Here is a 26464-nt window from a genome sequence, read left to right as displayed (position 1 = left end):
AGTTCGAGCTGGCAGGAAAAAAGCAATAGCTGTTCTGTGATTCCTCACGCATGGTTTGTGTGTGGATATGATTACTGCCCATCTCACTTAGCATTGAGTGGAGAGGAAGATGTTGTTTCTCATGATGTTGCGACGAAAGAAAAGATTTCATAGAACAGTAAGAAGGAAGGTGTGAGACAACCCAACCCTTAAACAGCATTTTGCTTTGTCAAGAGCCGAGTCTTTTTTTCTATGGCTTGTTCTCTTCGAAGAGAAACCACAGAGATGGTCCTACCTCAGCATAATCAATAATCCGCAGGGTTTTTTAGCCGGTTTTCTTGGCTGTAGGAAATTAGTCCAAATTCATAGAGTTGCCTCTTAAAGTTGTGCAGTATGTTATTTTTCTTATTCTGCTGCTGATTTTATTTTGTCATAGTTACCTTTTCTCAGCACAGCGAACAGGACAGACCAGTTCTTGGGCGAGTTGCACTTTTGATATAAGGCAGATAGAAATTTCTCCTAGCTCTGCTGGTTTTCCATAGCTGAGAGGGATGAATAAACCCATCACTTATTATTTGTATGTGTTGGGTTTCTGGTAGTTGGGATGGGTGAGTTTATTGAAATGCATTTTGTGGAACATCATTGACAGGAAGAAAACCGTAGTATCCCAGGCCAGGTAAGCAGTGGCTATTATCTCAGCCAGGCAGATGCTGCTTCTGTGGCTCGGTGAAGTTATGGCTGTTGCAGGAGGAGTGTGCCAGCCAGAGAGAAGAGACATCATCTAAACCCATGGCCTGAGGGTACGAGCATTCACCTGGGAGGATGGGGAGCAGAATTTGAGGCCTTGCTCTGAAAGCTTTCCAAAGCTCATCTTTGCATCTGTGAGGAGACTTGCACGGTGAGTTCATACATTAATCCAGAGGTTCTCTTCCTGGCCTGTCGTGGAAAAATGGATGTGTTCGGGCACACTTTCTAGATTTTTGGCTTCATCTCGGAAGGTCTGTGTTTGCAGCAGCCCATTTTCCTGTGATGGCTGCTCTCCTTTTGGCTAACTCCCATCTTAGCCCAGTAGTTCTGTCATTGACTCAACTTGGGAGAAATGTGTTCATAGCTGAAGGGCTTCTACCTATTTGTGGAGTCGCTTCTTTTTCCCTGTGATGTAAGATCCTGTGCTGGAGGAGAGGCTGCCTGACACATTAACCCACTCGTGAGCACAAGGGAACAAACTCCCGTTATGTTATTGGAGAGGTTACTGGGTATTGCTTGCTCTCTGTGCTGTCCTTCATTTTCTGCCGGTGTTGCTTTAGCAGGAGGCTGTCAGGAAACGGGGAACACTTGCTTCAAAGCCTTGTGCACTGTGGTGGTTTCAAAGGAGTGCACATGGCTGGCACTCCAGATTCTCCTGTCCTACAGCCTGGAGCAGGGATTGGGTCCTCAGGGTCCCAGCTTTGCTGCAAATCAACCTAACCATTGGGCTACCACTGGTATAACTCACTTACTGCCTCGTCTGTTAGCTAATCCAAAGCGGAAACTACGACAGAAGATAATTCTCTAGAGCTGGTGAGTGCCTATAAGCACAACTAGTGAATCTGTCATCACTCGCCGTGTAAGAAGCCAAAGTTAGCCCGGGGCATTGTTCTTTTATATAGAGGAGGGGAAGTGGCTCTGGGCCAGGTGACCCAGAAGCCTGAGGAGCCAGACCATCCTGTGATGTTGGCCTGGTTTAGCTGTAAATAATCCTGGCTCAACTGCCCTGTTCTGCGCCTTTGCCCTTTGCCGTTTTCTCGGGGAAGGACGTGTGTTTCCAGGGTATCTCCTGTGTTGGTGAATGGGGCTACCTGTGCCGCCATCTGTGCAGAACTGGTTTTGGTACATCCATGGAATGAAAGTACAGAGGGAGAGACTGGGTTCAGGAATGCTTGTACAGAAGCATCTGGATAATTAGGTAGAGCCATTTATATCCTTAAAGGCATTTTCTTTGGGAAATACAGGGTAATCATCTCCTCAGGCGCCCAAGAGAGACACGGTTAGATGCTGACTTCTGCCTACATTGCACATCAGGAATTTAGGTGTCGTTTTCGAGTCTCACCTGGAATAATTTATTTGGCATCACGAGGATTTAAACCTAGTCTTACTGCCAGGGAAACACCATCATCACCGGGCCATTTTACTAGCTCATCAGTCTCCACAGACAAGCTGGTGTGGTACAGCGAGGGCCCAGGTGAATTTGCTGTTTCAGCCCCACAAGAACAAATGCCAATGAGCAGCGGGGGCAGGAGTGGACACTGACCCAAGTCACAGAGGAAATGCCAGGTTTCTGTTTCAGGTACTCTCATGGGAGCATCCTAAGCCTTGTGTATTCATCAGCCTTTCCCATAGCTGCTGTATGTGAAAGGTCTTTGATCTATGAATGAGCCCAACACATGGTGCTTGCTCACTGTATGTTAACAGTAGAGATGTTATTTTTAGGTCCTGAATTCTTCTTCGCTATTAGAGCTGAAAGACCTTTTGCCCTCAAGAAAGGCAACTGTTTGCTACATCGTGTGTTTGGGATAATGTGCTACGTAAGGCTAACACCTCTGTTGGGAACAATACTTTGGAAAATGGGTAAGTGGCTTTTTAAATAGCCATTAAAAAAATCTAAATAAAGTAGTCATGTTTTAAACAGTTTTAAAAAGAACTGTTATCTTTGGAACATGTAATTTAGAGAACTCGCTGCAGTAATGCTTGATTTAGAACAATTACTGCACTAGAGTATTTTTCCCTTTAAAAAAAAACAAACCCAAACCCCAACCCAAAACCCAGACAGGTTTCCAGCAAAGGCTGGGATCATTAACTGGAATGGAACTGTAGCCAAGTCTTGCAAAACTCTGTATACAGTTGCTGTTCTCTCAAAGGTCTTTTCTCCCACTGTCTGAGAGCATTCCCTTGCCTGGTCCATTGTTTTGCTTTTTTTAAGGTAATCACTAGTTGCTAGAAGTAAATATTGCAAGAACTAATACGCTGGTTATGTTCTTACAAGCGCGGTGCACGCTGGTTTAAGAGGAAGCTGTTTTATAACTTTTTAATTACAAAATTTCTTATGCAACCGAGTTTAAGGGTCAGTTACAAACAATCGAATCTCAAAGCTTCCTTAGGCAGTAACTCACCAATGTAATTTCTTGTGGCCCAAGCTTGACTCAGTCCAGTCTCTCATCAAAACAAGGTTCAGGAGCTAGAATACAAGGCATGCTGATTCAATGTACAGTTCATAATCCATCTTTTGCAGTGGTGCTCACAAACAACTGGAATAGTTTATCTATGGGTACGGTGGTGTTTTCCTTTGAAGCCCCTTAGAAGAAGTGAGGCCGCTGTGTGTTTTTTCAAAGCTGTGGAATACCAGTCCTTGAACAAATGGGGACCAGTGTCAGAGAAATTGCTGGTAGCGTTTGGGGCTTGAAAGACAAATTCTGCAGCCAGCTCACTGCAGGATACATTTAGACAGCTATAAGAAATTTACCTGTAGGCTCCTACCCCTTGTGTGGGCATGGACCACATCCAGAAAGATGGGAATCCATATTCTGAATCATCAGCTTAAAACCACTGCTGTGTTCTCTGAGATTTTAGTAGGACACCGAAGATGCGGGGAGAGAATCATGGACCCTGCTACTTCCACTTGGCACCTTATTCCTGCTATGAAAACACACGACTTCTGCGTTCTTCAGGAAGAAAAAGGAAGTCATCTTCCAAAATGACTTGACTTCAGGTGAGCAAACAGACATTAAGTTTCCTATGAGGGAAGACTGAGACAAGTCTTCAGCCTTAGAAGTGACTGTGCCTTCCCGGGCTTGCTTCTACCTGTGAGGGATTCTCCTCCATCAAATGCAAGCCATTCTCATTTTTTTTTAAAGCCAGGCAATTGAGTTCAGTTTTATTACAAAGCTTTTATTAAAAAACAAATGCTCAGCACATTAACTCAAACTGGAATGACAAAAAAAAAAAAAATAAAATTGGTTGACAGTATTTTTGGCAAAGGCTGTGCCTTACTATTTTAAAAAATGGGTACATCAATGCTCATTTCAACAACTGGCATAAAATCCCACTAACAGGCTAACAAAAACAGATACAAATACAGAACAATTGAAGTAATAATTCAAGTGCTGGGCTTTTTACAAGGAGAAGGGGAATGGGTGAGAAGGAGAACTCACTGCAGTCAGATCTGCTGGATGTATTGCTTATGTTTACAGAGTAGATGATGCAAGACTGATGTGGCTACTGACCAGCTGACTGTTGTTACATTGATTTAGTTCTACAGGACACTGTATTATATAGACTGAGAGGCCACTATTTGTTACAAATAGTTTAACAAAAAAGCCACCTTTTGTCCATACAGGTTTTTCCTCTGGCAGAAATAAAAAATAAGAGAAAATAACCACAAACACCTTTTATTTAAAAAGTATTCAGATTTCTGAAAACACTTGTTTAAAAGCTCATACCTAGTAAAATATACACCAAAGAAATTACAAACTAAAAGTTAAAATATAAAAGCATTCAAGTTTCTTAAAAAAAAAAAAAAAAAGCTAAAACCAAAATTGATCCTGTCGCACCATTAAATAAAAAGAAAGTAGAGTGTGTCATCGTGGTCCAGGCGAATTCCATTCCTCGGTGTGCTGTATGGGGCAGCTGTGCTCTACGTTATTTGGGTGGCTGGAGCAGGCAGAGACAGCCACACTACTTGGTTTGCTGACTTGTTATGGACACAGATGAGACGGGGGCTTAAGAGTGCAAGGCAGAGGTGAAGACAAAAGCTGCTCTGCTGACCCAGGAGCTCATTTCTTCTATTTATATTGGGGCTGGACCTTGTGAGAGTGAAGGGTTTTGGCAGTGATTGTCTTTATGATTCAGTGTCTCTAGCAGTGACATCAGGGTGAATGACATCCTGGACAGACTCCTTGGGGGTGGTCTGTGTGGATGAAGGACACACCTAGGGTTTAACAAGCTTCCATCTCCAGAAGGGGTCCTGGTGTCGCCGCCTTTGCTTTGCAAGTTGAGAAAGCGTTTCTTTTCCCACCTACAGGAAAGGGAGAGAGAGAAAGAGTGATAAAGACTATGAAACCCTTTTGTTTTTCCCCTAAAAAAAAAAAATAATCCTTCAGAGAAGCTGGTGATAGGTTACTGTAACTCTGACATAACTGTATTAGTGGAACATATGTTTGCAATGTCAAAGTTAAGTGCAGAGTATTATTTGCTCTTGCTTGAGGTTTGCAAGAGTATTTATGGAGAGGACTTTGTAAATAGATGTCCACACCAACTAGAAAGGTGGGGTTTTAAGCTATTTAGACATTCAATGTATTACAGCAGTAACTCCCTTTGGTACTGGACTTCATTTAGCTACAACATTTGACCCAGATACCTGTTACAAAACTTGACATCCTCAGGCATTGGTACTACTGTGGTTGAGGTCGTTTAAGCCTCTACTTCAGAGCCTCGAGCTCTCCAAAGAAATGCTGTCTTCTGTTAGCAGCTGGGTAGATGAATGCGGTGGGTGAGGCTTGTGTGAACACCAACCCTGCCACGCATCCACACAACGGGGGAGGATTCGTTCTGTAGGGTAGGGTATGTCTTCCAGTTGTGTAAGAGCCGTGAACCTCTTACCTGGCAGTAAAGCTCACTAGGATCTTGGAAGGATATATATTCTTACAGCATGCGAAAAGGCCAACAGTACAAGCCTTATAGGTATTGCTTATCTGGAGAAGAACAGTTCTGCATCATTAGGTCTCTGGCTTACATCAGCTAACTTATGCAATTGCTAACTCAACCATCACCCCTGCCCTTCTGACCCAGACAACTGCGTTATAGCACGGACTCCACCCAAAGTCTGTCTGATGAGTCAGGCTGTTTTCCAGAGATGGACTGGTAATGGTCTCAGGATTACTGGCATCTCAGAAAATCTGCTTTAAACCTCTAGGCCTCCAGGTACTACTCAGCTGCCAAACAAGTAGAGGGTTCGATGAGCAGAGCTTCTAAGAATGACCAGAATTAGCACAGGAATGCAGTTTGGTGGAGAAGGCGAGTGAATTTTCACCAGGAGAAACACAAAATGCTTAGTCACGCAAAGAAGAAACACTGCCAGCACCTTGAATCACACAAGGCAAGACAGAACACGTTTGTGAAGAAATGGAGTTGTTGAAACCGCAAGCAAAACTTCTGTCAGACTGATGATAATAGATAGACTGCTTGAGCCTGTAAGAGCCACGAGGAGAATTAATCAGCAAATATTTAAACCAGGGTCATTTGGAACTGGGCACCCACCTCCCATCTGTGCAGCTTCCCTGTAAGCCATTACAGTGCAAAGCATATTGCCCACACTGGTTGAGTGCAGCTCCCGGATCAGGAGTTACACAGGCTAATATACTCCAGGGCAGAAAGCCTCCAAAATTGATTTTGGACCCTTTGATTTTAGTGAGCGCAAGCTGATGCCCTGGAATCTTACCAAACAAGTCGTCTTCTTGTCAGAGGCCACCGACGTGACCACTGTTCTAGGGGAAAGCATGGTGGAAGACGCCAAAGCAATTTAACTACAGGCTCAGTAAGGTAGAATGAGCAAGCACAAATTTATATCAAATTGTCCTGTCTAGCTTTAGTTTGAAGGACACTCTCCCTCGCCCTTACCACCTTCCCCTGATACATAATAATTTTCACCTGCTGCTGGTAGCCACAAAAGGACATTGAAAGCCACCGTGGCCTATTAAACAGCATGGCTGAAAGTCCACTGGCAAAGCAGTGGTTTCAACAGAGGTGGTCTGTATTGACTAATTCAGTTCCTATTTCCTCATAAAACCAGCCCAAGTCCCAACTAAAAAAAGCCTTCTGAGCTTCCTGCCTTTTTTTTTTTAATAGAGTAGCACAGTGCTCCGTAACACATGCGGATCAAAGAGCTACGAAGGGCTCTACCTTCCCAAGGAGCACGAAAGAGAGGCCAAGCAAACAGCGGAGGAACACTGGGGAGAGCACCCTGCAGCTTTATATTTATTTTGTGCCTTTTCATCCCAGATTTTCAAAGGTTTGGTCCAGGTTGCTCTTCCTGGGAAGGTTTTCCTCTCAGTCTTACATGAAAACATTCAGCTTCCTGTTGAGGAATGGCCTTGAGGCGCCAGGCCAGTAGTTCACAGCAGCCTGACACAAGCGCCGTGATTCAGAGCTACTCCCCATTAGCAGCCAGGAATGTCTCCTTCACCGAAGGAAATGAAATGCTCTTCTGTTGAGATGGTTCCCTGCCTCCTCCCCCCTTCCCTTACCAGCAAGCTGGCTTTGAAGTCAGGAGGTTAAAATAACCACTGCGGCCTTGCTCTGGCCCTCAGCTTTTTCAAGCGGCGACCATTGCTTCTTACTCCATCCCAAGGCAGCTTTCGCAGCGCCTGCCTCCTTACATAGCCCCTCTTGGCACCAAATTATCCCCCGCTCCAATACAGAGGCTGCGGACACTACTAGAACTCTAAGTCAGGCACAGTGAAGCCCCAAATATTTCTATTTCCAAGTGAATACTGCAGTACAACAAATTACACAGTAGCTATCCTGCAAACAGCATCTAGAACCCAGCCTTTCCCCAGCTGCACATTAAGGCTGCGCGCTGGAAATTGCTCCTAGTGCTGATAAACCAAATAATACCTAAAAAATATGACTGATGATGGTGTTGCCTTACAGATATAAAACAGGTCAAATCAGGATTCTTTGCAAGAAACCACAGGCATGTGCTAAGGAGACTGAAGACTTCCCACATCTAAGGCTTCACTGGGGGGCTGTAGCTGAAGTCTCGCCAAGCGAGGCATGCCCTAGCAAAGCCCAATCCACGAGTGAAGTCGGCGCAATCAAAGGCTGCAATTACAGCTCCCTGGCTGTGGTTAGGCTTCAAAGAAAGTGCTGCAAGTCACATTTTACATATGTGAAGTCTTGAGCCTGAGCCACAATAATAGGAGGCACTGTCTGTGCCATTTGCAGCGTACATCTGACTGCAGGAGGAAAGGGGGGTGGGGGGAGAACACTTTGAGAAAGAAACAGAAATAAAATTCAACGATAATTCGATGTAAAGAGAAAAGCCTTACCACTGGAGTGATAGAACTGTATTTCAGGAATCACTGTGGTAAAACTGAAGCCTCCTAGCAAGCCTGGGCTCAATGGCTGAGGGCAAGAGCAGAGGGGGATCAGAAGTCCTTCCCGTGGTTGGGAATGGGATGGATTGAGGGGTGGGCTCACAAGGGCCTTGTGTTCTTCCGCTAGTCTTTAACTCATGTCCATTGCTCTAGAACGAGAGGGTTATGCAGCTTCATCCAGGTCATGCTAATCAGAAGAGGTTATAGAAGAAAGTCAAGAGTGTCTGGGTTGGTGTGGGAGTAATTACAGAGTAAAAAACATAGCTAACCATTCACAAAAAAGCAGGAGAAAGTAAATTTTAAACCAGATGCTTTTTTTCTACACCTTTCCCCACCATAGGTAGTTTTCATGCAGTTGCAAGAAGAGACAAGACTGCATGTAACAGCAGTTATATGTATTAAAAAAAAGTCAGTCTCCAAACCTGGCTTTTAATCCAGTACTTCAAACAACGTGGCAAACTCAGGGACCCGGCAGCTGAAACTGTCATTTTCTTTTGAAGTCCAAACCGAACACGTTTGACTTACTGCCAGGGTTTATCCAATACTCCAGAAACTTGGGTATGCAAAACCAGGTCATTATTTATCAGAAAGGTTCCCGCTGTTTGTGAAGCCCCTTTGTATTTTCTTTAGCAGCAGAGCTGGAGAGAGTTCCAGGTGCAGGCAGATCGATGCCGGCGCTGCCGTCTGCTCCTCTTCCTGCCCAGCTGTGCCATGGTTTGTGGGGTGAGCCTAAACCAGATCCTTGAAATGTTCTGGGCAAACAAAAACAAACACTCCACAACCTTTGTTGTTTCTAAACAACAACAAAAAAAGCACCTCCCAACAAAACCCCAGTCATTTTAGTAATCCAATTTGCTGCAGGGTCCCCACAAGCTATTACAGCACATGGATGGAGAGACCTACAGGAGATGGGAATAAGCCTCCCTGCAAGAGCTGGATACCAGCAGAGGAAACCTTTCAAGTTGCCAAAGAAATTACACAAACTTGTACCCTAAAACTGCAACAGATACTGCCATGTAGAAGCTATGTCAGTATTAATGGTTTTGTTTGCTTTGTGTGTGTCTTGCTCCCTTCTCCTTCTCCTGTATTGCTCCCTTGTCCTTGTCCTGTCTTGCTTCCTTCTTTCCCCCCCATTGCTGGTAACTGTGAATGGAGGCTCCAATAACAAATTATCCACTAGTGTTTTAGATGCCCCGGAGTAACTACTACCTGAAAATACCTCTCCACTGACTACAGGTGGAATCTGGTGTCCTAACTTCTGTTCTCTTCGTTCGACCTAAGCAAGATGCATTAGGTGAACACTGTGATTCAGAGACCTCTTCCCGCCCAGGTACCACAGGGCTCTCGCTGTGTAGGGCTGAAGACGGTGATGCCAAAGCAGGTGTGGATCTTATCAAAGCCCCCAGTGTAGGCAGCATGAAACTAGAAGCTCTATCACTGTGCTACGATCTTTAAAGTGATTCTACTAAAAGACCCAGGACGTGTTTTTCCTGTTGGGGGTGGACAGGGAGAGGGGTTCCATGTTTATAACAAAGAACTGATTACCTCTAGACAGCCATCTCTAGCAGGTTCTTAAAGAAGAATCATGTACTAAAAGTGATCTCCAAGGGAGGAAGAAATCAGCTTGTCCCCTTTTTGTATCTTTATGGCATATAATTCAGAAGACTATTTTTTAAATTATTTATAGACTGAGAGCTGTGAAGAAAGATGCATCGGTTCTAGGGGCACTGAAATTGCTACTTCAGTTTTCACCTGCTGTAACAGAAAAGACAGGACGTACTGGTAAAGTAGTACATGAAAATTCTTTCAAAAGAAAAAAATACCATAGGTGAAGTGTCCCTTGTAGATCATCTTTTCTGCCACAATTAAAACACAGGCTAGAATTTACACTGTACTTTGCAAGACAATCTCAACATTTAAATCTTCTAACACATGGAATAATTTAAATAGTTGCTTTCATCCAACCCAAGGTAAGTGAGGTGTAACCTGAATATCTTTCTTCTTGAGATTCGTCAACTCTTCTGCTGTCAGGCATTCGCACAGCAACACTACCAGTGCAAGATAGCAGTACAGAAACCACTACACAATTCAAACACGTTAACTCCACTTCCATGCCATTGAGTCATCTCATCAGAAAATCTCTACCAGTCCGAAATGCACAAGCCTCTTTGCGTATCTCAAAAAACACACATATGGGAAGAAACCCAACTATTCATCAAAATGTAGTCTCAGCTAGTGCCAAGGGAAATGCACACACTATAAAACAAAATATCAGTACATGTAGATATTTTGGCAATAACATTTTACCTCATGACATCTCAAGTATCCCTGAGACGAACCGTAGAGTGGTCTCTCAGAATCACAGAATGTCTCAAAACTCCCAAGTTTAATTCCGATGCAACTTTAATGTTAAGGAAGAAACACGTATCTTACTTTTGCAAGGAGGAAGCAACTTCAGAAAATACGTGTCTCTGCTCAGTTAAACCTCCTTAGTTCTCTTACCCCCCAACACCGCTCTGCTGATGTCTATGGCAAGAACGCTACTTGACAGGGTCACTGGTACCATTTCCCTCAGCCGCATCTGACCCTGCTCACCCGCTACACCCCAAAAGATCAGACTAAAACCCATCCTGCCTGACTGGCTGCCAGGCTCAGGTTTAACTGGGCAGACGGTGCTTTGGCCGGCCCTGCCGGCAGTTTCCCTCCTTGCACGGCTTTCCGGGCTGCACACTTGCAAAATTGTTTGTATGGTGCAGTCTTAACAAGTGGGTAAAGGATCAGAGATTTCAAAGGTGACTTGTGTAAAAAGTCTTGAATTACAGGATTAAGGAACTGACTGGTATGAGAAGGTGGGCTCTGTTAGCAGTGACTTTTGCAACATCAAATTTAGGCTTTTTGGTTTTGTTTTGGTTGGTTTGGTCTTCCGAGTAGCTGGTTTTGCATTTATGTACATCAGAAAACCTCTTCAATCCAATCAGTCTCTAAAAATCAGAGGCAGACAGGAACAAAACTCAGTCCCCGAGTTTGCTACGCTTTGGCAGAATTTCATTTGAATACAGTTCTGTTGAAATTAGAGGACAGGTTTTACCCAAGCTCGGTCTCCAGAAACGAATGGGAAAGACTTCAACAATGTCCTAACAGCTCGCTTTCTAGGTGGCCAGTTTAAATTTCACATTTTGAAATCTTTCATGTAAATACACACACCACAAAAAGAAAGAAAATGCAGTGCAGATCTGAACAACACTAATATGCTGGTGCTTTCTTCCAATTGGGAACGAAACCACATTTCAAAATCTTACATTTTCTTTATGAAACAGTTTCTTTCTCTGGAGTTTTTCTCATGACCTTAGAATTCTCATTCTGGTGGCAAGTTTACCCAGTCCATTAAAATACATGGTTTTCATCCAGAAAAGAATGGTGCAGCAACAGTCAACTCCCCGTCCCCACCCTGTCCCACAGGAAGAGACAGAACAATACTCGTCCCACTGTCCCTTCATTCTAGGCCGAGCCGCCTACTGCTGACACCTCAGAAGTGAAATGACATTGTTTTTTATCTTGTAAATTGGGTCAAGTTCAAACTTCATTTTTGTGTCCCTAACTTCACAGCATAGAATCATAGAATCATTTCGGTTGGACGAGCAGCATCTGCAACTCGAGCATCTCTGCCAAAGTAACCAGGTTCTAGACTTTAACCCACTGAGTCATCTACTTTTGCCCTTTATCAGTTTAGAACATAAAACACTGGCTTCATAGCTGACCTTGCTACACCCTTTGGCTGCAAAAACTAACATTTTTTAAATACTTCAAAAAAATGTCTCCCGTTTCTCCAATCCCATGTCTACGCTGATTTGTCTAGCTGAAAGTGTTCTGCTCGGTTTCCTTTATTTAGACAACCTATGCTTGGCCCTACCCTGACTTACCCTTATCCCTCTCGTAGTCTCTGATTGCACCCAAAATAGCTTTGTTACACTCCCTCTCCCTCACAAAGGCTCCTCCACCAGGCTGGTCAAGGAAAATGGGGAGCTCTGCTCCCCCACATCTCTCCCAGCAGTGTCAGTGCCCATTGGTACCTGATGCCTCAATGGGAGCCGGCGTTTCTTCTTCATTTGCTCTTTGACGCTTTTCTTGATGTCAGAGAGCCTGAAAAAGAGGCAGTTTTCTCTCTTTCATCCCCCAAGATCAACATCACGTCAGAATTAAGTTACAGGAGGGGATGTGTCTGAGGGCTGTACCTCTTGTTTTTGGAAATGTCTACGCCTACCTGAAAAAGCCTGAATTTAACCGAAGAGTTCAATAATATAAATGTTTCGATCCAGAAAATTCTCTTCTGTTCATTCTGCCCCACTTGCCTATGCTGAAGGCCACCGTTCATGGGCAAAACATGGGTCACGCAAGACACATAATTTTAAAGCAAACAAGGACACGTCTCTGCACCATCATCGCCACAAATTCTCACACTCACTACCTTCCGTGCAAATCCTTCAGGCTCCGTTTAAAGCTTCTGAGCAGTCAAGGGCTATGGGAAGGGGTGGAGTGCTTGTTTCATTTTCAGCTACTCCAGCAGCAATTTCAAGGGCGCCAGACAAGCCAGGTTAGAAAACACATGCCTCAGGAATCAAGGTACCACATCCTCTTTGCATGTCCTACCTAGGATGCTGGCCAGAAACCCATGGTCAACCATGACCACAGTCATCAGACAGTTCTTTTCCACAGTATTCTGGCTGTAGATCAGTCCACTTTACAGTCTGCTTTCATAACCTCACTCCATTTTATTTCTAAGTAATACGGAAGAGATAATCCAGTCATAGATGAATTGTTACAACACTATCAGAAAATCTGCACCAAAGTTTGGCTCTGATTTTCATTGAGGAAGTCTGAAACATTATAGATAATTCATTGTTTAAAGTTAAACAATCTTAATCTGATACTTTTAAGTCCTGATTGTAAATCAGTATTAGTCAAGTTTTCTCATTTTTGAAAGCTTTGCTAATCTAAATGCTAATTGTCGTGGAATTTTGCAAGCCACAAATACACTTCTCTCATGGGTTTTCAAATGTCTATTAAGCTTCTCTATCACTCTTTTTAGCCCACCAAGATGTGCCAAAACACAATGTTAAATCACATAGCGTCTGAGGACTTCCCAACTGCATCTTGCTGTGTGTCAATGATGTGCATTTTGCAATTACCATACGTAAGCCATAAGAAGTTAACTATTTCCACACTGCAGCACAATCAGGAGGAATTTTTGTTACTACTCTTCCCTTTCCTTGGTGATTTAAAAGTACACCTGAGATGCTAAAAATCAGAATTTTTCCTTCCAGAAATCATATAGGAAATTAGGAATCTCGACTTCTGACACACAATCGCTCCCATTTACAAGTCTTCTAGAAAGTTGTGCTTAAAGCAACAAGAAAACACTCGCCTTTCTGAAAGGTGCTCAACAGACAATCCTTAAGCTGAGCTTTCCTCACTACCCTTTCCCTCTTGGCCTCTCCTAAACTCATTTTAGCGTTATCAGGTTTTATGCCACTCTCAGTTGATTTAAAAAGGAGCAGATAAATACAAATTACTGCTTCAAGAAATAAAAATCATTTCAAGCATTGTGTCAACTGGAAACAAAATCCTGCTTGGGGACAGTTCTACAGCTCTTCAGGAATGGCCACGTGCTTTGGAGTATTGCAGGGTAATTTAGCAGAGACTGGAGCAGGTCAACTTATTCCTAAAAGCACACTAATACTAAAGTGTTTTACAATCTGACCATTCAGCAGCCTGGACGGGATGGTGGAACTCAGCTAAATCCTGTGCAGTGAAGCTGTAAGAGCTTGCTGCTGTGTACAACCCCAGAAGAACAACAACTCAACAGTACTACCTTGACTTCAGCACTCCAGTAATGTTCAAGCCAAAAAGCAGGTTAGAGGTCTACTTTAAAAATCAGTTGTGTGCCCAAGTGTTCACAGACACACACAAAAAAAACCCAACTAACCCAAACCCACGACCCAAAACTTTCACAGTATCTTAAATAATTTCTGTTTGCATGTCTCTTCCGTTACTTTGCTCTGAACATCCCACCACACGACCCGCCCACCGTTTCATCCTTCTCACTTACATCACCGTAATTACAGCCCTGGCTGATCTCCTTTGTGCTGATCTCCAGATTCTTTCTTTGGTCTTGCCACCTACTCATTTCTGATTCTTCTCAGATAACAGCACGCTTGTCTCCTTCCCAGACCTCCCACCCTCCTTCCCCCTCTTCCTTGCACCATCCGCACGAGTCAGAAAGCTGGTGTTTTCCTGTCTTCAAGAGCTCTTTGCGGCACTCACCAAAAGGCATTCCCAAGCTTATTATCTCCATCCAGTAAAGACTACAACAGCTCTGCTGTGGGCCTGGTAAGATATTACGCTTGTGGGCAAAACATTCTTTGGATTAGGCTTGCAAAGGGCAAGAGTCTTAACCTTCAAAAGTTTACTCTGAAGTCGAGCTGATTTGGGTTCCCTAAATCATTCTGTGCATTTACTTCCAGCTAGAGCACATCTGTACGTCTGCAAAGAGCATTCCCTTGGCACGCAACATCCAGCGAGGCTGCCTGCATGCTCATAGATGGAGTCTACAGCACTTTCCCCCTTCAGTGGAACAAGATACCTCCTGTTCTCACACTCCATGTTATAAATTGCACAAAATAGGTATTACTGGCAGGTTCCACACTGTTACAGAGTTTAAGAGGAGGGGAGGAAAGGAGAGGAATAGAGGTAAAAGGGAAAGGGAGAAACCCCACATACTCAGAACATTCTTCCTCTTTGATTTCAACTCATCCTGTACTATGAAAAAAGCAAACGCAGAAACTCCAACAGAAGTAGCTCAGTGTAGGCAAGGCAGTCATCCTTAGATGGTAAGGCATCCAAGAAACCCAATATCGCCCATTTTTTAACTGTCACTTGAACCTTAGTTGTATTCCAATCCTAATTGAGTTCTCTGCATCAATTCAGGTAACATTGTGTGTTTTACTTACTCATACTGTGTCAACATCAAAGGGAAAAATTCAACAAACGTGGACCTGGGCAACTAAGCTGAAATATCAATTATAAAACTAAAGGTTGAAGCACTTGACTTTTTTTTTTTTAATATGTATAATACTTATGGCAGTTACTGTAATTAATGAGATTCTATAGCTTCATTTGCTGTGTAGGCTACAGAACCCCAACGCTACAATCCACATGTAAAATCAGCACGAGTCAGGCATATTGCGAAGGGCAAGACTGTCTGCTTGCCTCAAAATCTTTTTTTAGCAGAAAGAAACAAAGAACACACATTTTGCCTTTTCACTTCAGTCTAAAAAAAACCCCAAAACATAACATAACACAAACACAACAAATAACCAGCATAATGGCATAGCTACAGAAGATGCCTGGATCACACTGACTGACTGACAGCTGACACACTGCGCAGAACCAGCTTAACTTGGCTTTTCCTGGCTGAAGGTCCCAGCAGAGTGAAGACCCAACAGGAGGCCACTTCGCTGGCCACTCCAAGGGCTTTCTGTGGCCAAACAAGTCAGGGGGAGAGGGGACAAACAGCCCATTTCTGTTATAATGCGTAAGTGAGTTTAGCAAGCGTTATTTTTTGCATGGTTCCTGGGATTCTTGGGGATCTCCCCGGAGCAGTCTGGGTTAATTAGACAGTGTAGAAGCAACTATTATGTCAAATGAATGCCATTCCTACTAGAAAATGTATCCCAGTGAGAGGAAGAGAAGGAGCAGCCTCCTAACACAAGCGCTCTGGAAGGAGGAGCTCCCTGTGGCACTGTGTGTGTGCACAAGCAGCCTAAATGGTGTTACTGGGTATGTGGAAGCACTTGTCACTCCACCTTCCATGCAGATGATATGATATGAAGAGAAAAAACACGCTGGACAACAACAAAAATGAAATACACATGAAATACCACCGTACAGTTGAGGGAGGAATTTGTGATATAACTCAAATACAGTCCCATCTTCTCGGTGGATGTTTTGTTAGTATACAGGTGTATAAACCTTTCGAAAGTGATGCCCAGCTAGCACCTTGTAGATGTCAGCATATAAAATGTCCTCTGCAGCCAGTGTCTAACCTGCTCCTGTGGCAGTCTGCGGGCTGGGAGGTTTGCACTATGGGATTAACCCATCCCTGTGCTTCACAGGCAGACTTGCAGCTACTCAGTGAGGTACACGGTCAATTTGAAAAGGTTAAGAAGTGAAATGGTGAACACCTAATAGATAGCCGGTATAAAAACCATCAGTAGTCAAAGTAACATTAGCTTTAGGATAGGATGCTTCTGCCATTTTTGCTAAATTAATATTATAGCATAAAATTTATAAGAAAGCTTATTTTACAATTCAGTTTTATCACCAGGAAAGCTTTAGAGATGTTCTTACCATGCTTCAGATGTAGGCAGCTGTCATTCTGGGGCCTGTACCTGTAGAAAATTGTTTTCCTTTAACAAATTTCTGTTACAGAGGTTTTTGCACATTCCAAATAAGTTTGCTCGCTACAGTGTTACATGGATTTTTTGGTGCATTTTTGGTTTTGTTATTTGTTTGTGGTTTGTTTGGTTTTTTTATGGTTCTTATACCAGCCATTTTTGTTGGGGAAAACAGTGCGTTTCTTTGTGTATAATTTACAGGCAAAGAGGACACCTCACTGATGCTTTTAGCCAACCTATAGGCAGCTGTTAGAGTGCACAGAAACATAAAACACAGCGATAAAAAGCACAGTGGCTACAAAAAGGTCAGTGTAAAGTTTCCAGTGTCCAATAATCCCACACAGTATCTGAGACATAGCTGAAAGTCTAAGGATGATACGACACTGATGAGAAAAGCAAAGCTAAAGCAGGACGGTGATTGCAGCAATGCAGAAGTTCAGCCAAAGATGTTGATGCCGCCAGGACCGCTGCATGGAAGGGCGTGAGGGAAAGGAGACACGTACTGTGTGTGTTTTCACAAGCTTGCATTCAAAGTGAAGTATCTTAAAACATCCATCAGAAGCGAGTGTTAGAGGAAAGCTAAATAGCGCAAGCCCTGGCTTCTAAAATACACCTGAGGTGACAGGTAAGTGAGTAAGAGTTGGTCGTGACCTACCTGATGCTGATTCCTGCAACTTTTCTCTCTTCCTCTTCTTTTTCTTCCCCTGAAAAATAGGAAATGTTACCATATCATTACACACACAGAACTTTTTTGGTCACTCCCCCACCTCACAGCATGGAACAAGCACCATCTGGACACTGAGAAGCGGTTAGGAAAATAACAATTGATTTCAGGTTAACCAAAACCTTTTCTAACCCACATCCAACTGTTTCAATGGTAACAAAGTTTGCTCTCAGCATCTACGGAGGAATATGCACAGAAGCAATACACATTTTTATATCCACATGGAATTACAATTCCTGGCAGTTTTTCAACAAACACTGGCAGCCGCAAGCATCTAAAAGACTTCTCACGCTTAATAATCTGATGACACATACTTTGATATCATAATTTATGGCTCTTACAAGAACTCTTCACACATCCAGATACTTACCCTGTCATACATAGCAACACCAGACAGGGTGTTGAAAATACCTAGGACAACCATGGCTTGTCCCTGGGGTGCAAACCAGCCAACTAAAACTGCTCTGATAACGCTTGTACCTTAACAAAAGCCAAGTCTCATACGGCTGTGCCCTGAGAACGTGCTGTGCAATGAGCACGTCTCTGCGGTACAGCGGAGCACCCTGAACGTGGCCAAGGTGCAGGACAGAAATGGTCTCTTCACCACACCACAGTGGCAGCAGCTGTGCCAGCCCACACGCTCAGCCTTCCCCTGCACCCCATCTACGGAAAAGGCCAGAGCTCCTGGTTCACAGAGTCTTTCAGGAAACAAAAGGTCAGTTTAGACCCACAATTTTGAACCTCGATCATCTCTCTGCTCTGCCCTGGTGAGACCGTATCTGGAATATTGTGTCCAGTTCTGGCCCCTCAGTTCCAGGACAGGGAACTGCTGGAGAGGGTCAGGCGCAGGGCAACAAAGATGATTAAAGGAATGGAGCATCTCCCGTGTGAGGAAAGGCTGAGGGAGCTGGGGCTTTTTAGTCTGGAGAAGAGGGGACGGAGGGGTGACCTCATTAATGTTTATAAATATGTAAAGGGTGAGTGTCATGAGGATGGAGCCAGGCTCTTCTTGGTGACAACAAGACAAGGGGCAATGGATACAAACTGGAACACAGGAGGTTCCATTTAAATTTGAGAAGAAACTTCTTCTCAGTGAGGGTGACAGAGCCTGGCCCAGGCTGTCCAAGGAGGTTGTGGAGTCTCCTTCTCTGGAGACATTCAAACCCGCCTGGACACCTTCCTGTGTAACCTCATCTGGGTGTTCCTGCTCCGGTGGGGGGATTGGACTGGATGAGCTTTTGAGGTCCCTTCCAATCCCTGACATTCTGTGATTCTGTGATCTTGCATCACCCTAATCACCATTTTGGTATTGCTCCATGTGACTTGGCTTTATTGTTGTGTGTTGTCAGCCAGAGCTTTTTTGTTTGCTCTAAAAAAAAAAAACACCCTAAAAAGTCATATCCATGTATATTTTAAAGAATCTGTCCAGTCTGCTCTGACAGTCTGGGCCTGCCTTACTCTTAAGCTCCTGTCCTTATTTATCCTGAGGCTGGCAACAGGGCTGGGCAATGCCTTGTGAGTGAGCCCTCAAAGATGGGACCCAGACTAGAAGTTGGAAAGCGGATTTCAAGGGCTCTGAGAAACAGCCACATGCTTTATCCTTTAGGCGCCAAGGCAATATTTCTTCACAGAGGCAAGTGCCTTAGTGCAGATGTTAGCATTAAAATCATGTTTTATTCTCTGTGGCCGGCTGACTTCAAGTGCTAAAACATACTGAAAGCTGATCTAATCTAAGGTCTGTCTATGAGATACCAGAAGCAGAAGAACAGAAGGAAAAGACTGGGCTGAAAACTAGTTGTCAGCATTCCCAAATGAGGGAGTTTCTGACAGCTCCAGCACACACAGACACCATCACTTTATGGAAATGCTGTGCTTCTTGAGACTATCACACAACTTTGCAGGACTACTTTGGGTGTCAGTAACAAAAACATAATAAAAAGCACAGAGATACTGTCAACAGTTGACTAGTGATGCTTAACATTTTCTTGAAACTCATGAGATCCTGAATAACCAGTCAAGCCTAACTCAAAGACTTAACACCAAGTAGTATGTATTTTTCAATTGTGCTGTTCTGTGAAATTCAGCCATGTGAAACAAAAGAGTCACCCCTAAGTGACTTCCAACTCTCAAAATATTGTAGTAATATCTGTGCTAAATGAATACAATTTCATTGCTTGACTGCTCAAGTTACAAAACATGAAAAGAAGGAAAAGAAAAAAAAAATAAAGATGATATATACCTGAAAAGGTTTCAGTGATAACTGTCACCTACTACAATCACCTCGCCACCACTGCAACAAATGTGCGTTCCTAGCGAGGCAGCGAGGAGGCCTGCAAGAGGAAGCTAGTAGAGTTCTCCGTTGTAACATATAGGACTGGCGTATGTCAGAGCTATACTGTCACACAGGATGTAGGTTGGAAGCACATCAAAGAGAGAATTCATACGTGCCACCTTACACACTCCGAATGTCTATCGAGGCATTTAAGAAACTGCAGGCCCACTGCTTCTGCTGTATGGCAGTAGTCGATGTTCTCAAAGTCAACATGGGTGAGCATCACAGGACAACCTTGAAGACTGATGTCCAATAAACATGAGCTGACCAGGCTCCAAATTGGGTTGATTTTCCATCAAGTTCACGACAATTGAAATCTCCTTGTTTCTGGGAGTATATCACCCTATTTGTTCCCCGGTATGTTTCAGGATAGCTCTGTTGACACAGTCTAGTTACTGGAAAAACAAAACCCTACCTATGTAAGGTCATGACAGCTCATCTGCTAGGAAAGGCGACGGTATAAAACAGGCAGAAACAAGCTGGTAGGGCTTATGGTAGTGTCTATGCTTACAAAACTGGGCATGGATCTCAGCAAGGCCAAGGCATTTGCTCCAAACACGATCACGTTTCTGTGTCAAAGCCTTGAGTGCCAAAGATCTCCCTAACTCTAGCTTACAAGGAAGATTTTGTTTAAGCTGAACAGTAGCTGTGCTGGATTGGAAATGGTCAGGTACTTCTACAGTTTCTGTTAACACTGTATTTAGGTACCTCAATCTTTAATGTCCACAAGACAACACTGAAGTAGAAAAATCCCACTGTCCACCTGATACAGATGGGAAACTGAGGCAGATATAGCACATATACATCCTATCACAGGAAATAACACCACAGCTGATGGGGGGACGGAGAGGAACACGGGTCTCAGGCTCAGTTCAGTCCCTCAGGATCACAAGTTTCATAATGTAACATAAAACAGCACTGACAGCTCATTATAAGCACAACAGTTTAATTGTGCAGTGCAAGCCGCGCAATGTGCTAGTAATACTTGTATGATATTTAATAACCGAATAACAGTAATTGTAGGAAAACTTCCTAGCTCCACCAAAAAGCAGAATCTGTCAAGAAGTTTACTTATACACATTTCGCAGGCTTTATTTCAGAGACTAATTATTCTGAATTGCTTTCAGCTTAAATTCAGTCTTCGTTAAGACCCCATGGCTCTCGACTCTCCTGGAACATACCCCTCCTTTGCTCAGGTCCAAACAAGATTTCTGGATAGTAAGTGATCAATAGAAAATGATGCAAAACTCATAGCTGTACAGTAGAGCATAAGCTTTCAGACAGTACTGGCCATTGTCTTAGAAAACAAAAAATCCATGTTAACTTTTTCCCCTCAAAAACTGTGACCTTGGTAAGCAGCATCTCAACAACAACAAAATTTCAACGTTTTCTGGATGCTTGAAGTGCAAACAAATATAAGGCTTAAATGTAAAAGTAAAGGAAGTTAATTTAAAAAAAGATCCTTTAAGTGAGTGACTTACATAGTTGTCTCTTGCGGACCAGCCTGGATAAAGCTGCATGTGTAGCTGCCTTTCTTTACGAGCTAGTTCATAATATTTCGCTTGTTCTTCACGGGAGAGAGCATGCCACTGCAAACAAAACAAACAGCGTTGGGCTAGGAAATAGCTCACACCTATGCAATGGATGACATGAGCAAGTGTTTCTGTGACTTTGATTTAGTCCTTCCCCACTACAAAAATGAAATTCATTAGCAATTACAAGCACCCGTGTTTATTAATGAGCTTCCAGGCAGTTGTCAGCTCTGCAACTGCCAAGTGCCTTGAGCAAGACAAAAATCATTTATGGAAACGGGGCTCACCAAATAATCTGCTCACAGAACCACGCTCTCCCAATACTACTTTAAAAACAAACAAACAAACAAACCCCAAACAACCAAAAAGCACCTTTTAGCTCTTCATAAATCTGAAAGGTTCTGTGCTGCTTTTAAAGGGCAGTGAGCTCCCCACCAGAGAAGGGCTGGCTCTCCTGTATTTAAGCAGCAGCTACACGCAGGATTTCACACAGAGGGCTTTCTGGGCTCCTGCTCCGAGTTCAACCTCTAAGTATTGAGCTTAAAGGTACCTCCTTTCCGATTTCTTCTTTTTGTAATAGAAGAAAATGGCAACTGCAAAAAGTTTCTAAGATACAGAAACCACAGAACTATAGTCTTCCATGTCACATGAGTTGACCCCTATAGCCAAGCAGGGATTAACTTCCTGCTTTTATGTACTTTAAAAAAACAAACCAAAGCAAAAAAAGCCTTCACATTTGAATAGGCGCCAGCTACATCAGTATCTAATCATTTTGTTCTTGTTGAAACACCTATCATAGACCTGAAACAAAAAAGGTAAAGGCCTTTTATTTAGAATCAGATTCTGCTGCTGCAGCATTTCACATTGTCTTGTTTTACTTTGAGAACGTGCATGGGGGCCATGGAGAAGATACTAAAAAAATACATATATGTGTATACACACACAAAATCATTAAGACACTAGTGAAAGAGAACTAGGGTTTCAGATCACATCACATTTGTATGATTTAATATGTCATTTTGTTACATGTCAGGAGACGTGAACTAAAGCGCTTGTCTGTCTTGTCTTGGCAAGTTGGATGTGTTACTGCGAGCGCAGCAGTTCAGCCCGTTTGCAGCTCTCAGCCTCCACATGTGCGTTCCAAAGCTGGAAGGCAGTGAACACTGTGCCGCGGCATCAGAGAGCCCAGCAGCACCCACAGCATCAGCTCTTGAGGAAAGAGGTGGCTCCTGTCCCAGAGTGGCACAGGGTAACGTCAACCAGGACGATTGAACACAAAGCAGTTGATAATAATTAATCTCCAAGCAATCATACTGGATAACTCATGAATTGTCTGTACCACAGTAAAAGTGGAATTTGAGATACTTGCATGGAGAACAGTGACTTGGAAAGCAAGAGTGCAAGGCGTGGATAAAGCAGGCAATGGAGCACTGAGGCTTGATTCATTATCAAAATGGATATAATATATGCCACTGCCCTCATTCAGGCCAACTCAGATTGATTATTGAGAGAGTGAGAAGTAAAACATAATCCTAGAGAATTGCATAAAACAATGGAAAAGGCAAGAACTGAGATGTCCTTTAACAGGAGGTAACAACATCAGATAGAAGGCAGAAGGCTGCAGGAATCAGGATGAGTACCAGCAGACTTCTGCTTTGTTTGGGCTGGGGGGGCAAGTCTTCAAACTGTAACAGAGAAGTAGCAGTTAAGGTCACTTACTGAGTTCCCATGTCAAAAGCACAGGATTTTCAGAGAGCTGCAGTGCCGCTCAGTACTGCCTTAGTGGCCAAGAGGAGGGGTTCACTGAGCAAAGGGATTTGAATAATCTCTACTCAAACTTGGGTTGATACAAAAGTCATTCCTTTTCTCATTTTTGGGACAGTCAAGAGCAAAACAGGCATTTACCTCTTTCCCTTGGAAGAATACCACTGACAGTGAACATGCACTTTGTAATTGTGGGTTGGTCTGCATATTTTTTCTTCGGAGCATGGAAAGAATAAAACATCCTACAGCGCCACAGAAGCGTCTCTCAGCAAGGCTCTGGGACGTGTACTGGGATCGTCAGTACTTGTTGACTTTAGAGACATTGAAAATTTGACTGAACAAGTCCCTGAGCAACCTGATGTAACCAGACCTCTTTGAGCAGGTGTTGGACTAAATGACCTCCATACGTCCCACCTAACCTACCTACTTTACAACTGTACCACGTTATATTCACTTTTGAGTTCCATCTCCACTGGCATCCAGTGTTCATCTTCGAATGATCCCCCTTGCTCTGATAGACATCAGCCTAAGGAAGGACCCAGAGGGTGATCTGCGTGTTCCTACCATGTGTGAATGAGGATATTTCATGCCTGAGGTGCCAACACCATAACATGAGTGGAACAGGCACCAATTTGACGGCGTTGCTAATGCTGAAAAAAAGAAAATCAAGCTACTGCTTTTATTTTTAGTTGCATTTTTTATCTTCTATAGCTAATTTGATAGTTGCACATTAGTTATGACCTCAAGCAGAAAGTGAACCATCACACCCAACTAAAGGGAAACGCACACAAATTAGCAGCACATGCGAGTACACACAGCCCCTCCTGTACATACCCTTCTGCCAAGAATCTGGTTGATAGCTGCGCTTTCTTTCAGAGTACACTCTGCTACGACGTTCGCTCTCATTTCTTTCATGTACAACATGAAAGCATTCAGAGGTTTCTTAATATGAGGTCTTTTTGGCTCTTGTTCTTTTCTCTGTTCGTGCTGAGGCTTCCTAAAACGTGGTGGGGGAAAGGGAAAGGAGGAGGAGGAAAAAAAAAAGCATCTATTTACCTTCAGCCTAAAAAAGCCCAATGGAAAATTACCAACCTGTGGTTACAGTAGCATTTAAGTAGTAAGAATGAGAATTTCAGCAGTCATATTCACTCTTATATCTTTTCAGAGAACTGACTTAATTTAATACTCAGGGGGGTGTCAGGTTGACATTCTCTAGCAAATAACATTTGATCTGTGAATCTGCTCCAAATTAATCACTTGCCTCGATTCTCTTTTTGAAAGGCTACCCGTGGTACCCTACAAGACCACTGCTCCAGGCAGGAGGATAGCTCCTCATCCATTTCTTTCTTAGGCCTTTTGCCTTCAAGTACTCAGCAAAAAGGCTGCTTTTTACCAGTAGATCTTGCAGTTAAGACTTTTCTGGTAGAAGCTTGTGAGCTCACACTCAAGGAGCATCCACAGGTAGACAGGTCCACGATCACATCTGAATGAAATGACTGTTGCTGATCAGTTTAGTTATAGGAGAAGAACTAAAATTCAAAAAGGTCACGAAAGGCACTTTTTTTTGTTTCTAACCTCCTTGACTCTTCTTCAGATAGATTTAGTTCTCAAATACTTATACATCAAAGGCTAGTGCAGAAAGGCAGACTCACACATGCATTAGCTCACTGTCGTTGTGCGGATGTTCTTGTTTTACTTGAGGTGTTACAATAGCTGGGTGAGGGATTCCAGTTGTGTGAGGGCCCGGAGGACCAGGAATCATGTGATGTGAAAACCTAAAAGAGAAAACAAAGGAAGGCCTGTAACCCTGCTGAAGACAGGCATCAAACATGTATGACCGCAGCCGGATGCCCCAAGAATGCAAACGCTACAGAGCTTGCAACGGAAGACAATTCTTTAAGAGTGCATGAAAAATATTTGGCTAAGATTTGTGTATTGTAGCCCATTTATTCAAGAAAATCAAGCAAACAAACAGACAAACAAATCATTGAAAATTTGGGTTGTAAATGAATTATTTTATTACCTTTTAGGCAAACTGTTTCAGCAATGCACACGAGAAACATTTAATGGTTGTACTGTTGCACTGACTAGCAATGAAAATACACATTTCTTAACCAAAAACCGTATTTCCACGCCAAGATATAAACATTCGTAAAATATCCACCACCAGCCAATGCAAAGGAGGGAACTGCCATGCAGAAACAAATAAAAGAAGAGTCTTTTCAAGAAGTCCCTGGTGGCTCTCTAAGGAATCTCTTACTTTCCAAGGTACTTAAGCTACAAGTCTTTAGCATCTAAACTCACTATGCTTCCCTCAAATGCTTAAAAGAAAAGTAAATTTTAAAAATCCTGCATCCTGGAAGAAGGGGAGGAGAGAGGCAGATATTTTTGTCCTAAATAAATCTTCCTTTTCTGTGTACAAGAAGGAAAATGGCAAAGAAAACTAGAAGTACCACTAACTCAATCATCCCACCCTACTGACCCATGTCATCCTCAAGGATGGATCTTGAAGGTGCTGAGCATTGCAAGCTCAAGCACAGCAGAAAACCTGCATGCTTTCTTTTGAGCTGGTGGAAAGTACCACTAAGAGCAAAAGCAAGATCATGCTCCAAAGCTGTGCTGAATGAGTACTGGTTAAGGGACCACATCCAGCCTCTCCTTTCTCCATTCCCATGTCACCTTGCACTTTTCCTTCATGCCATCAATATAAAGCAAACACAAAGCCCTGTAACCAAATCGGGTCATTCCATTATGGAGAAAGGATTGGTTTTCTTCCCAATCACCCTGACAGGCGCATGCTTATCGTTGCCCTGTAAAGAAGTGGAGGGATAGTGACAGCCCACACAAACAGAGGCAAGAGGACCCACCACTTATCAAGTGGCCCATCTTAAGTCCCCATGCAAGAGGATGTGTCTTCTACAGGTCACACAAAAAAAAGCCCAAGAATGGGGTATTTCAACCTCGTGTACACCAAGCACAGGACGCAGAAGCTGTCTGTAGAGTGCAAAAGCAGAGGAGAGAAGGTCTGGAGTGTGTCATGGCCAAGTCTCAGTTAGCATTGCTTGCTTGCACTTAGACATAAAGACACAGTGCCTGATTCACACACCAGTACAAACACCCTGTGCTGGCATCCCTTGCCATTAGTGGCTTTGGGCTATGAAATACCTACTTATGAGCAAGTTTCCACATGGAGTGAAACCTAAATGATTCAAGACTAATTACCAACAATGAAATTAGAACTAGAGAACGCAGACTAGAGTGACATTCCACCTGGCTGCATACTTGCATGAGCAAAACCCACGGATGCACACTATATGTTGCATCTAGAAATGAACTAACGACTTATTTCAAATTAAATAGCTCAATCAGTTGTTGACGATTCAGTGGTGCTCCTGATTGCAACACTTCAGAAACTGCCAAGAACATGCTGAATGAGACCAGTGTGGGATCCAGGCAAACTGTATATGCACAAATATATTAAATAAAAATATATACATAAAGTTTTAGCTGACTGAAAAGCAAGCAAAGGCAGACCAAGATGCAAGCAGAAG

The 26464-nt window shown here is 43.2% G+C and overlaps 1 protein-coding gene across 9 annotated transcripts in view; it reads right to left on the bottom strand.

Moving 5' to 3' along the window:
- Positions 1-3882: 3882 nt before the first annotated feature.
- Positions 3883-26464, bottom strand: part of LEF1 (lymphoid enhancer binding factor 1) — a 68009-nt gene continuing 45427 nt past the window's right edge. For 5 of the 9 annotated variants that reach the window (XM_065062774.1, XM_065062770.1, XM_065062773.1 and 2 more), the window contains 6 exons: positions 24566-24688; positions 23748-23910; positions 21099-21206; positions 17217-17265; positions 16515-16555; positions 3883-5029 (listed from right to left, as the gene is read on the bottom strand). In XM_065062774.1, coding sequence (XP_064918846.1) covers positions 16521-16555; positions 17217-17265; positions 21099-21206; positions 23748-23910; positions 24566-24688 — 478 coding nt within the window. In that variant the 3' untranslated portion in view covers positions 3883-5029; positions 16515-16520. The remainder of the gene's footprint in view (positions 5030-16514; positions 16556-17216; positions 17266-21098; positions 21207-23747; positions 23911-24565; positions 24689-26464) is intronic. The other 4 variants (XM_065062772.1, XM_065062768.1, XM_065062771.1 and 1 more) reach the window with 1 other exon arrangement.

The sequence above is a fragment of the Columba livia genome, chromosome 4, assembly GCF_036013475.1.
Source record: "Columba livia isolate bColLiv1 breed racing homer chromosome 4, bColLiv1.pat.W.v2, whole genome shotgun sequence".
In the NCBI taxonomy this organism is placed as follows: domain Eukaryota; kingdom Metazoa; phylum Chordata; class Aves; order Columbiformes; family Columbidae; genus Columba; species Columba livia.
The sequence above is the reverse complement of the archived record's forward strand: the minus strand, read 5'-3'. Positions and strand labels throughout refer to the sequence as shown.